This window comes from Balaenoptera ricei, chromosome 18 (genome assembly GCF_028023285.1).
Source record: "Balaenoptera ricei isolate mBalRic1 chromosome 18, mBalRic1.hap2, whole genome shotgun sequence".
Classification (NCBI taxonomy): Eukaryota; Metazoa; Chordata; class Mammalia; order Artiodactyla; family Balaenopteridae; genus Balaenoptera; species Balaenoptera ricei.
The window spans coordinates 19,792,049-19,805,991 of record NC_082656.1 but is presented as its reverse complement, the minus strand read 5'-3'; the positions used below and the strand labels follow the sequence as shown (position 1 = coordinate 19,805,991).

General features: G+C 38.1%; 1 protein-coding gene across 1 annotated transcript in view; it reads right to left on the bottom strand.

Annotated features, from left to right (window-relative positions):
* Positions 1-13,943, bottom strand: part of SUCLA2 (succinate-CoA ligase ADP-forming subunit beta) — a 48,443-nt gene that overhangs the window by 6,123 nt on the left and 28,377 nt on the right. Inside the window, exons 6-9 of the mRNA XM_059903168.1 lie at positions 11,763-11,901; positions 5,015-5,176; positions 4,778-4,920; positions 70-190 (exon numbers count right to left, since the gene is read on the bottom strand). Of these exons, the coding sequence (XP_059759151.1) occupies positions 70-190; positions 4,778-4,920; positions 5,015-5,176; positions 11,763-11,901 (565 nt within the window). The remainder of the gene's footprint in view (positions 1-69; positions 191-4,777; positions 4,921-5,014; positions 5,177-11,762; positions 11,902-13,943) is intronic.

Sequence of the window (13,943 nt, the reverse complement as noted above, 5' to 3'; positions counted from 1 at the left end):
CCCCTTGGAATTATGAACTTTTAAGCAATTAGAGTTCACAGAACAACTGCAAGATCCTTTTACACTTACCTTGTAACCGTACCACAATAGGTATTTTAATTTCCAAATCCTTTACTGCCATGACTATACCCTGTGCAATAACATCACACCGCATGATTCCTCCGAAGATGTTGACCAGAATAGACAGTACCTGCCAATAAAATGTTTTAGTAGATTAAAATTTTAAGGGAATGACTATTTTTCCTTCCTTCCCAAGAAAACACTAGTATCTGTGCCTTATAATAAAAATTAACTCCGTGGAAACATTTTCAGACCAAACAGCCATACTCTCTGCATACAGCTCTCATCATTGAAGTCTGTGCAGTCCACCACCCAGCAAAACTTATTTCCCCTCCTTGGGTAATTTCAACACCTGGCTCACAGTCTCTTCTCTCCTGTCACATGTTAACAAGACCTCCTGATTCCATTTACTTGTTTCCTATTAAGCATAGCCATTACCAACATTACTAACCCAGACCATGTTGTAAGACAACATCATATGCAAGATCTCCAATTTAGTCCTCATTAACTATCATCTCTTCATTTTTCCCCATCAACTCTACCAAGTTTTCACACAAACCAGGCCCTCAAAATTACTCAACATCTGTATGGCCACTCCTGGCTACACATCACATCCAAACCTCAGGGCCTATTTGGGTTGGCATTCTTTCATCATCACACTGATAGTCTGAATCGCTGTTCTTCTATCCTTTAGAAAAAAACCTTATTTGTTTTTTAAAAAGAGGCTTAGTTTATTCAGCTACACTAGAACTTCTCAACCAGTGAGATACAAATGGGTTATAGACACACCAAGATATTGTTCCCCTCACCCCTTAGAGCAGGGGTCCCCAACCCCCAGGCCACGGACCGGTAGCAGTCCGCGGCCTGTTAGGAGCTGGGCCGCGCAGCAGGAGGTGAGCAGCGGGCGAGGGAGCGAAGCTTCATCTGCTGCTCCCCACCGCCCCCCACCGCCCCCCGCTCCCCACCGCCCCCCACCGCCCTCCACGCTCCCCCCTGCCCCCCACCTCCCCCCTGCTCCCCACCGCCCCCCACCGCCCCCCCCCCGCTCCCCACCGCCCCCCACCACCACCACCCCCACTCCCCATCCCTGGAGTTACCGCCTGAACCATCCCCCACCCCAACCCCATCCGTGGAACAACTGTCTTCCACGAAACCAGTCCCTGGTGCCAAAAAAGCTGGGGACCGCTGCCTTAGAGCAATTAGGAAGGTTCTGGGACAGCTGGCACCTTGAGCCAGTGGCCTCTGACAACAAGCAACCTTCCCCATGTACCTCCCGTGCCCCACTGAAATGTTACTTTCTGTGAATGCCATGACAGGAAAAAAGTTGAGACACACTGAGTTATACTACGCATTCCTTACCTTTACCACTTTTATTTCTATACTTCAAGAAATAAAGGTCTAGAATTCATAATGGAACAGAACTCACAGTGGACTCTGGCACCCTCCCATCTCACCCCCTCCCACCGCATTTGGGACAGCTACAGTATGCACCATAGGCATCATCTAGCACTTGAGCCTTAGAGTGACTGGAGCTCTACCGTGTCACTTTTACCTCCAGTCCGTATCAACTGATTACTACCAAGGACAAATCCTTGACCTGACCAGAATGAACGTCTCTAGAATATCAAATGTGTAAATCCCACTCTTGCTCAACCTCCTCTCCTTTCACTTAACGCCTTTCATCTCTAACTCTATCAAATCCAATCTTTTAAAGCCTCTAGTGCCTCAACCCCTTCCTAATCAACCAGTCTATCAGCTCTCCCCCAATCTGGCGTGCTTCACTATAGAGCCTAGAAGCCACAGCTGAGCAAATCAATGACACTGTTGTGGGCACACTCAGCTTCCTCATAGCCACTCCTCTCTCATACCCAGTCTACCTGCCATCCCCATTCAAATAATGCACGATTCCAGCCTATTAGTTTATCCAATCCAACTTCAAGAAAAGCAAAAGAGTGGGAAAAAACAAAACCAAACACCAAACCTGTGAAACACAAGCATAACCTGAAGAGCAGTATAATAATGATTCATCAGCAATAGGCTGACTCATACCTTAGGAATCTGACTCATACCTTTCAACTCTCTTCATGAGCCTCCTATCCCACTTCAAACTCTCTAACTTCTAGCATATGATCTTCCTTTTCCAGTAATACCTTAAGGAGTAACCTCCTCTCCAAAACTAACCTCATCACTAATTACCGTACTGTGTCTCCTCCAGGTCTTCACTCCTTTAGCTATATTCACTCTCTCCTTTATCTTCAAATCTCTTCTCCAGCTAGAAACAGCCCATCTTCTTGGTCTTCTGCACAAACACGCGTACACCGCACAGCTCTTCTCAAGCCGACCTCCACTCAACTGCGAGCACTACGTCCTTCTGTGCCTCCTCAGACCCCACCGCCGAAGGAGTAACTCTCCTGTGTGACTCCACACCCTCAGGTCCCAATCACAACTCAACCCACTGCAGCCTGGCCTCCGCCCCCATCTCCTCCCTTTCAGCATCTAACACTGCTGCCCATTCCCTTACTTCTCAGAACTCTTCACCCTGGCCTTTGATGTCACCACTCTCTCCTGATCTGCAACTATCTCTGTCAGTTTGTTCTCTCCCTCTTTTATTGGGTCTTCCTTCCTTATTCAATCCTTCAGCACTGGGTGGGAGGAGCCAGGTTCCATTCTTGGTTTCCTCAAATCACTTGCATGAGTCATATCACCAATGCCTAACACTTCAACTTTTCCCAATATACTGAGGACTCTCAAATACACATCTGACCATTATAGGAAGAATATCTTTACAACTATCTACCAGGTATAATCATCACAGGGCAAACTTAACACATTCATTCAAAAATACCAAATTTCTTTACTTTGCCTCTGACAGCACAAAAGATATCACCAACCAATGATTCTCTGCAGCCAGAAGTCCTAACCAATCCCTCACCATGCCACGCCCAAAAAGGAAAAAAATGAACTTAAGGATTCTATCTCAGCAGTGTAGGTTTCATTGCTTTATTCTTACTGACACTGCCTTTGTTATGGACCTCTTCATCCTTCCAAACAAGCAGGTATAATAACCAAATTGATCTCTCCTGCCAGTGTCTCCTTATTCTCCTTTTCAGCCTTTACTAGCAGAATTACCTTCTTTTTTAAAAATAAAAAAACAAAAAGGTAAGGAGTTGATATATGTATTTGTAAATGTGCTGGGGTAGAAGTGTTAAATTCAAAACTCCTTAGCTATAGATACAGGGATCTTCACAACTTGGGTCTCAATTTGCCAACATTACTTCTTATCATTCATCCCAATAATGCTATATCTTTATGCATAAGCATCTTACCAATCCATGAACACAGTGGCCCTCTCTGGACCCCATGCCTCTGCACATTTCCTTCCCCTTGCCCAACTCATTCAATTCTCAACACAGTTCAAGGTATCTTGATCCCTACCAATGACAAATTCTCAGTCTAAATTCAGTAAGACTAGTTTACACGAAGGCCATTATCTTATTTCCATAAGCCTTAAAAAACCCACATTGGTCACACAGTAGATATATTCCTTAAAAAAAAATCTGATGAATGATAATATGTCTGTTTCTTGGATCACAATGCTTCACATCTCTTGTATTCTGATAATCATTTATAAATTCATAATTATAAATTATGGCATATCTATATATGACAGATTATGCAAACATTACAATGAGTGTTTTAGAATAATACTTTACACAAAAAGTGCTCAAGACATGTTAGCAAAAAAAGACTCAAAATGTGTGTATTAAAAGATATATATATGAATGGGTGAAATATATGGCATGTGAATTATATCTTTTTTTATTTTTGGAAGCTGGGTTTTGTTTTGTTTTGTTTTTTTTTGGTTTATTTTTATTTCTATTTATTTTATTCATTTATTTTTGGCTGCACTGGGTCTTTGTTGCTGCGTGTGGGCTTTCTCTAGTTGCGGTGAGCGGGGGCTACTCTTCCTTGTGGTGCACAGGCTTCTCCTTGCGGTGGCTTCTCTTGTTGCGGAGCATGGGCTCTAGGCACGCAGGCTTCAGTAGTTGTGGCACGCAGGCTCAGTAGTTGTGGCGTGCGGGCTCTAGAGCGCAGGCTCAGTAGTTGTGGCACACAGGCTTAGTTGCTCCACAGCATGTGGGATCTTCCCGGATAAGGGCTCGAACCCGTGTCCCCTGCATTGGCAGGCAGATTCTTAACCACTGCGCCACCAGGGAAGCCCCGTGAATTATACCTTAATAAAGCTGTTTCTAGAACGATACATATGCAATGTGTATGATTGTATGTGTGAAATATATAAGCATTAACAAGTCTTAAAGAAAATAAATCAAATCAATAGTAACAAAAGTTATGTCTGGATAGAATTAAAGATGATTTTTATTTCCTTTTTAGCTTTACAGACTTTCCAGATTTCTGGCTTTTTTGGTCAAATAACATCGCCAAAATTTTTTCTATAGTAATGGGTTCTCATGCCAAATCACTACCATTTATAGTATTATCTAATACCATCCAGTATTTCTTCACCTTGTTTTCTAAATCACAATGGGAAAGTTTATCTTTCTTTCTTGCTAACTTTTATTTTATTGATTTCAGCAAATTTTTCCAAACTATTGAGGACTTTTGAATTTTAACGCTCAACTACTGTAACGACCACATTTACTAATTAATCAAGTTACTTCTCGCCATTCAAATTCTAAAACATAAGTTCTGCCCCTACCTTTTTATCTGAAGTGATAAGTTTAAATGCTTCTGTTACTTGATGGACTGTGGCACCACCACCAACATCAAGAAAGTTGGCTGGAGTCCCTCCATGAAGCTTTATTATATCCATTGTGGCCATTGCCAAACCAGCACCATTTACTATCAAGAAGGGAAAATGATTTGTATAAGCAACAAACACAGAAAATAAATTAAGCTTAGCCAATCCAACTCTTAACACAAAAACAGGTGGTACCTAGACAGCCTATATTTCCATCTAGGCCAATGTAGTTGAGATCTGCCTTAGCTGCATCTTTGTCCCTTTCATCTTCCTGGGTCCAGTCCTGTAGGTCAAAGATTTTCTTCTGGCGATAAGCTGAATTAGAATCAAAATTGATCTTTGCATCCATACATAGCACTTTGAAGGAAAAAAAGAAAGTGATGTTAATTTCAAGACAGACACAATAAACTATACAGTAATCAAATGTTTTTGACTTCAGAAGAAAAACACATTTTGTTACTTACTGAAAGTATTTCAATTTATGTTCACAATTAATTCAAACTGTTTCTTGAAAAAGAATATGTGAGAATTAAAACTGTCCCATCAAAGTTACTGGTTCTACACCTATCCTAAGCAACAGATAAAGAAGCGAAAAAAAAAACCCTCAAAAGCATTTAATTTTCTTTTTAATTACCAAGAATTAACTGTCCATGCTCCTAGCTAACTCCTTTGCTTGGGCCCAGGGTCTCAACTCAAGGGGATTGTTCCACTAATTCTGTCTTTCCTGCACTGTAAATTCCACCCCACCCCACTTTGCTATTGGCTAAATCAAACTGACTTGTTAAAATGCTGTTCTTTCCCCCACCTTAATAAAAAGAAAGAAAAAACTCTTTACTCCCTACCTCCCCCCACCCCCTTACTCTCGTCTTTCTATACAGCATAACTCATGGAAAGAGTTGTCTCTTTAAACCTGGGGTCAGCAAACTATGGCCTATGGGCCAGATTCAGCCTGTGCTGGTTTTTTTATGGCCTGTGAGCCTACGAAGGGTTTTATATTTTTAACAGGTTATGAAGAAGAAAGAAGAAAGAAAGGGTAAAGGAAGAAAGAGAAGAACAAGTAGAGAAACAGCAGTAACTGAGACTACATCTGCCAAGCCCTGCTTAAAAAACTCCCCGTACCAAGTTTTTCTCCTGCCATTCTCTCTTAAATCCACTCTAATCAGGCTTTTACCTCCAGCACTCTACCAAAATGGCCCTTATGAAGGTTAATTCTCTGACTTCATCTTTCAATATGTACTCTATCCCTTCCTTGCTCCAATGTAACTACAACTTTCTCCTTATTCCTGAACAGATAGAGGCTAAAAGAACTGAGCAGTTTCAGCTGCTGCACAAAACAAAAGACAAAGTTTAGAGTCAGCCAAGTTAACTATTAACAACAAAAAACAACATTCTTTCAGAGGAAGATGATAGAATTCAGTCTCCCAAAATGTCTAGTATACAACTAGAAATTACTAGATCTGTGAAGAAACAGGAAAATGTAACCAACAGCAAAGAAACAAAGCAGGCAAGAGAAACCAAACTCAAGATGACTCAAATTTTAAAGTATCAGAGGACTGTGAAATAGCTATTTTAAACATGTTTAATGATTTAAGGGAAAATATGGTCATAATAAAGCACCAGGTAAGTAATCTCAGCAGAAAATAAAACTATGAAAGGAACCATATTGAAAATTTGGAACTAAAAAGTACAATATCTGAAATCACTGGTGAATGATAATATGTATGTTTCTTGGATTATGATCCTTCAGATCCCTTGTATTTTGATAATCATTTATAAATTTATAGTTATAAATTGTGGCATATCTATATATGACAGATTTTACAAATATTAAAATAAGTGTTTTAGAAGAATGCTTTAGTAAATGCAAAAAGTGCTCAAGATATGTTAGCAAAAAAATCTGCATATAACTTTACAGTTGGCCCTCCATACCTGCAGTTTTGCATCCACAGATTCAACCAACCACGGATTATGCAGTACTGTAGTACATACTTATTGAAAAAATAATCTGCTTATAAGTGGACCCTCACAGTTCAAATTCATGTTGTTCAAGAGTCAACTGTATATCTATTAAATTAATAAAATTAACATGCCATTCAAAAAACAATGAGGAACACATAGTAAAGGCATTAATCCTTAGTAGGCCTCTAAAGTATATAGACTCAAGACGATAAAGACAGGTTCACTCAGGTGATGGTGATTCTCCAATAAAAACATACTTGGGGTGAAATACCTAGGAAGCATATTTCCTAGACCCAAGCTCTGCAACAGTCAGTAGAACCAGCCACTGACAACTCTGCTAACAGCAAGGGTATGTGTAATATCAGTAAACAGAGCCCATACTTAATTCATAGTGTTCAAAAGAGGAAAAACTTTTAAGAAATGTACATTTTGGGTTTTTTCCCCCCTAGAAGTCACAAATGCACCAGGCCAAAATTAATTCCTTACTTGGAGATTTCTCTCAACTGATTTCAGGTCCATAGGTAAGATAATCAAGACAACTGGCATCCTGGGGAGACTAATATCAGTCCATTCTCTTTCATTCAGCTTTCACTGAGTTTCTGCCATGACCCTTGATAAAACGAAGTACATGGTTCTGAGAACATTATTATGCCTGAGATCACTGTCCCTGGCAGTGGGAATGGCTTGAGTTCTGCGGGGGTTTTTTTCTCCAAATTTGGTAATTGAGGGCCAAAGCTGTGGTAAACTTATATGTATTATTAACCTTTTGTACACTTTTAGAATTCAGGCACATAAGAGATCTGAAATTCAAATAATATAACTTCTGAGATCACAAAGAAACTCTACCCATTCCTATGACAGACAGTCCAAACTGCCATGGCTAAAAGAATTTAAAAACCATCTAGAATTCATAACCTCTCATTCAATCAAAATATTTATGAAATTAGAAAGAACATTAATTTCTTTGAACTTCTAACTCAGATAAGAGAATGTGACTTGGGACTTCAGTTCTCTAGGTCCTCTGGACTTTTATCACATTTGGACTTTAAATCCAGCTGTGTCTTTATGTAATTTACTAACAGAGTATTTTAATGCCATAATCTAATCTCACTGATGAACTTTTGAAATTCCAATAGACAACCTGACTGAACATAATGTGGTGTCAGAAACAGAAAAGAATAAATTTTCAGAATTGAGCATAACACTTTCTTAAAGCTGATACCGGTGTACTATTTTGACGCATTTTAGAAATTTCTGGGGGTAAAAATCCAAACTACCTATAGATGCTCCCATAATAGCCAAAGGAACAATGGCTGGGATTGGAAAGGCAGCCTCAAAGTCAGAACAAGATTACCCAAACAGACAGGTAACCTTTCCTCCCTCAAGAGCTCCACATCCACCCTGATAGATCACAGGCTTGATGGCTGAGCTCAGTGGGTAAAGAAAATACTAAGGAATGTTTGGGGAGGAGGGGGCGGGATCAAATCTTCCCCACTCCTGATGCTTCCTTTCACATTCAAAGGATTCACTTAGTATAAGATCTGTCTCTCACTGTCTCTTTACTTAATTCTTCCCAGAGGAAAGGAAGCAAATTATCTGTCTAGTTAATCTAGATATTATAAAACTAGGCATGCATAATTCTGCTCAATCCTTCTTCCTCTTGGAGTAAACTTCCCACAGCGAGCAACCATTTCCAACTGCTATTCCCAAGGCACAGTCTATCCCTGAAAGGACTGCCCTGTTAAAGGCTCATATTTGAATAGATTTATTAAGTCTGTCTAATTGTGTAATTTAGTTGTCAGATCCATTTTAATTAGAACTCTGTCAGGGAAGATCAGTAATCACTGGAAGATCTCTCGGAAACTCCAATGATGGCAATGGTATGATAAGCTATTTAAGCAACTGTATTCAAATATATATATATATTTTTTTTATATTACCCTATGTTTTCAGAGCGTTACTAGGAAAATAAGTCTAGAGTCTATAAGCTTTCTTCTTACAATTATTCAAACAATTAAACCGATACAAATTAAGAGGTATACTTCATTCTATGCAGCATATATATTCCAAAAAAACTGTGCACAAAGGAAATAATTCCAAATTTAGTCATTCAAAATATCCTTAAACTACTATTTTAAGGAATACTATGATAATTTCCCCAAATGTATATTCTATTTTGTCATATGGTAACTTAGTACCAAAAGGAGATAAATATCTATATTTTCTATTTTTTTAAATATTACTTTTGAAACTCAATATGAACCTTATAAATAAAACATATCAATCTGCATATGTTTATAACTACATAGTCTGCATTGGTCTAAAGCCTCCATTCAAAATATATAAAGAAAGTACTGTGAGAAATGTAGGTCTGCTAACAGAGCCTGAGCTTGAACTCATCTGTAAAATAAAGCCTTCTCCTTTCCATTCCCGCTGCCTTTGTTACCTCCTGCTTGGACTACTGCTACAGCTTCCTAACCTAAAAGATATACCTTATCGCTAATCTCTTCCTACTCCAATAATGCTGATATACTACTACTCTCTACCCAAAATATCCCTGTCATACAACTGTGTCATATGTAAGAGTACAAATTCTGCAGTTGACTGTTTAGATTCACCGCCCATTTCTACCACTAGCCATGTGTCCCTGGGCAAGTCACTTAACCTCTTGGTAACTCAGTTTCCTAACCTATAAAATAAGGATAGTGATAGTATCTACCTCACAGAACTGCTATAAACATTTAATGAACTATAGGGGTCCATATCTGAAAAGTTCTTACAATAGTGCCTAGCATATAGTATTTGCTATGTTTTCGTTAAATAGAGGGAAAATATTTTTTAAAAAAATAAACTTTACTATAGGAAACCAAAGTATACTTAGAATGTCTCTTCTGTATGGTCAAAATTCAAAACTATGTACTACGAAAGAAGAAACTGAAAATAAACCAAAACATGGGAGACAAGCTGAAACTGAATAGAGATATTTTTCAAAGACTAAGGAAAACAAATACAACAATAGAATTAAAATCTTCAAATGAAGAACAAAATCAACAGTCTCTGTATACCAGCAATAAACAGTAAGAAAATACAATGGCAGGGGCTTCCCTGGTGGCGCAGTGGTTGGAAGTCTGCCTGCCAATGCAGGGGACACGGGTTCGAGCCCTGGTCTGGGAGGATCCCACATGCCGCGGAGCAACTAGGCCCGTGAGCCACAACTACTGAGCCTGCGCGTCTGGAGCCTGTGCCCCGCAAGGGGAGAGGCCGCGATAGTGAGAGGCCCGCGCACCGCGATGAAGAGTGGCCCCCGCTCACCGCAACTAGAGAAAGCCCTCGCACAGAAATGAAGACCCAACACAGCCATAAGTAAATAAATAAATAAATTTATAAAATTAAAAAAAAATGATAATGGCAGTTAACTTAAAAAAAAAAAATACAACGGCAGAAAAGATCCCATTCAAAATAGCAACAAAAATGTATTTCTACAAATAAATCTAAAAAGAAATATAATACCTACCAAAAGAAAATAAGTCTTATTTAAAAAAATATAAATCAAGACTTACATAAATGGAAAAATAAGGTATTTCTAGTTGGAAAAACTGATTACTAGGAAGATGTTAATTTTTCCCCAACAATTTATAGGATGAATACAATTCCAATAAAATTCCAGTATGATCGGTTTTGAAACCTGACAAAAGGATTCTAAAGGTTGCCTAGCAATAGGAGTTAGTAATTTGACATCCAAGTACCAAATGCAGGACCAAAGGCTTCAAGGAGTTTGAGAACACCTAAACTTCATGAAAAACAGTGCATATGCACATGCACACATGGGAACACTGGTGCAGACTCCTTGGTGAGGGTTACTCGCTTTCATGCAATTTTCACTGCGTTTCTTAAAATTTGTCCTTGACCCACGAAGGGTTAAGTAATGCCAATCTAAAAGAATAAATAGGTAAGAACTGCCTCCCTTAAAAAAAAATATCGGTTTCATACAGATAATTCTCCTTCACTGGACATTTCATTTTTAAAATGTGCATCAGCCCTCACTCTTTAAAAAAATTTAATTATTTTTAGTTTTATAAACTACCTCTACAATCACAAGAAAATTTACTCATTTTTCTTTATACAACCATATAAATGACCAGCTAAAAATTGACTTCTATAATAATGAATATAACTAATTAGAAGTATAAAAGTGAAAGAGATCTACAAATGCTTAAGAAGATTAGAAATGTCCAAAGAGACTTGAAACAAAATCAAACAAATCACAGCAACAGAAGCACTTAATGTAAAATATCAAGAAAAATTTAGGCTACAATAAAGCAACTTATATTTTTAGAAAAACTATACATGGAAGGCATGATAATTCAAAACCTGATTTACCTTTTAAACATACGTAAAAGAAAAGCTGTCAAAGTGACAAGCTAATCTTACTTCCCTAATATTAAAGGACTATAGTATCAGAATACACACTTTGTACAATAACAATCATGGTGTCTCTAAAGTTTGAAACCTGGGGAGACTAAAATGGCTAATTCCCCAAAACTACAACTATATATTCACTACCGTAGTGGATACTCTAATCCATCACTGCCCAACAGAACTTTCTGCAATGATGAAATTGTTCTTCATGTCTGCTGTCCAATACAGAGCTGTCCAATACATGGGGCTACAGAGCACTTGAAATGTAACTAGTGCAACTGAGAAATATTTTAATCTTATATCATTTCAATTAATTTTAACTGCCACATGTGCCTGGTAGCTGCCATACAGTGCAGCTTTAACCCCTCTGTGTGTACATAAATATATATTTAAGGTGTTTGTTTTAAAGGGTCTCTTTAATATTTGTTCACATTCACTCTTTTCATTATAAAATAAGCTTCTACATAGAAATGAGTTCACTTCCTTATGAGTTCAACTTCCTCAGTGAAGAATATGATAAGTGGATAAACAGACAATCAATGTTTGATAAAAGAAGATACTTTACCAGCTCCGTCTGAATCCTCTACCATTGGATTTATTTCTACCATGGTTGCATCATATTTCAGAAAAAGGTTGTAAAGCTTGATCATGTTTTCTGCTGCAGAATCCACAATGTTGGCTGGAAATCCCATCTTCTGTGCAAGCTGAAAGCAATTTGTCTCTTTATTATAGGAATGCTGTATACATCCAATCAACATTAAATTATTACAAATAAAAACCTTGTAGTTTATCATTTAAATAATAAGCATGACTCATTTATGGTCAAACATTAATCACTGAAATAGCATCTACTATCACTAAATGGTTAAACAAAAGTTTTTATTCAAAATCCTCACAAAGCAGGTAGTATGCCCATTTTACAAAGAAAGAGATCCAGAGAGGTCAAATGACTTGTCATTCGCCTCAATTCCTGTTCCTGTGTTATTCCATAGCCTCCATACTACCACTAAGCCTTATGGCCAACCTAAACTGAAAAAAGAGGCTTATATTTTATTAAAACTACATATAAAAGGTAGACTGATAATCCAAATGGTCTAAAAACAATGGCCAAAATATTAACTCACCCTATTTTACCTTTTAGGTAATTTATGAAGAGTGTCTACCAAGCAATGAAGACACATCGTCAAACAAGTATTATCCTATTCATTCAAAAATCTACTGAACACCTAATATATGCTACATTCAAAAGATATACAGGTACTTAAGCTTCTAATCTAGTAGAAGGGTTTACAGTCTTGCGCAGAGATTCCTCCCTAAATATACCTGAAGAGCTTTTTATTTCCTTTCAATTTTTATTTATCTATTTATTTATTTTTGGCTGCGTTGGGTCTCCGTTGCTGCACATGGGCTTTCTCTAGTTGTGGCGAGAGGGGGCTACTCTTCGTTGCGGTGCACGGGCTTCTCATTGTGGTGGCTTCTCTTGTTGCGGAGCATGGGCTCTAGGCGCGCGGGCTTCAGTAGCTGTGGCGCATGGGCTTAGTTGCTCTGCGGCATGTGGGATCTTTCCGGGCCAGGGATCGAAACTGTATTCCCTGCATTGGCAGGCAGATTCTTATCCACTGTGCTCTTCAGGGAAGCCCTGAAGAGCTTTTTAAAAATACATACACCAAGGTCTCAACCCAGAAGTTGTGGTTCACAAGTTCTATAGTGGACCAAAAATCCATAATATTTTAAAGTTCTATAAGCAATTCTGAACCACGGGTATAGAAGCCACATGTCTCTTTTTTTATCCTAACTGTTGCAGCTGCTCAGGAAAACTATGGAGTAGTTTTCTCCTCTCTTCCAATTGCTATCTAAGGCTACGATACATCTGACTTTCAATAACAGAAAATATTAAATTCTTTGAAAGTGAATGTGATTCTTGCAAGAAGACAAATGCAAATAATCAAATGAAAATAAAGTGGATGATCAAACTAAGAAATGTAATTTTGGGTTAAAACATTTCAAAAAAAGAATAATGAGAAATAAAGTGCCATTTCATTTAGAAAGATTTTCACTAGGTTATAATCTACTGTTTTAAACGTAAACATCTGAGAATTGCAAAAGAATTCTGATCAGCCCAGTATGACATTAGTTTGTCTAGCACTGTGCTGGGAACTATTTCTGTTCATCCATCACTCAAAAAGGTACAATCTTAGTAGATTATTCCTTCAAGTATTCTTGTAAATCAAGTGTTTTCTTTCTCATTTAAATTTAAGTCTCCAGTCATCACTCTCACATAACTACCTAATAAATCAAATCTCTGTCCCCTTTAAACATTTATACCATTCACTTGCCTAAATGACGTGCTTCACGCTTTAGCAGGGAAATCTTTGTATCAGTCAAAATTCCTGCTCTACTGTACTTCAATACCATAAGCTTCTTTTGACAGTTTCCTAATAAGAGATGTTAATTTCATTCAATTTAATATTCAAACTTCTTTTTAAGATGGGTCACTCATTTTTTATATATAAACTAAACAATTTAATAGCAGTATTACAAACATTAACAAGCAACTCTCACAGGCCATAATACTAAACTTCATGGTTAAGTTTTTGTTTGGGGGGGCTTTTTTTTGGGGGGGTGGGAATCGAATGGGAGGAAGAGGCACACAAGAAGGATGGTACAGAAAACTAGTGAAACTGTAGGCAAAATTTACTGAGTATGTGCATACACTGAGAGAAAGTCCACAGCTTTAAACAGATTC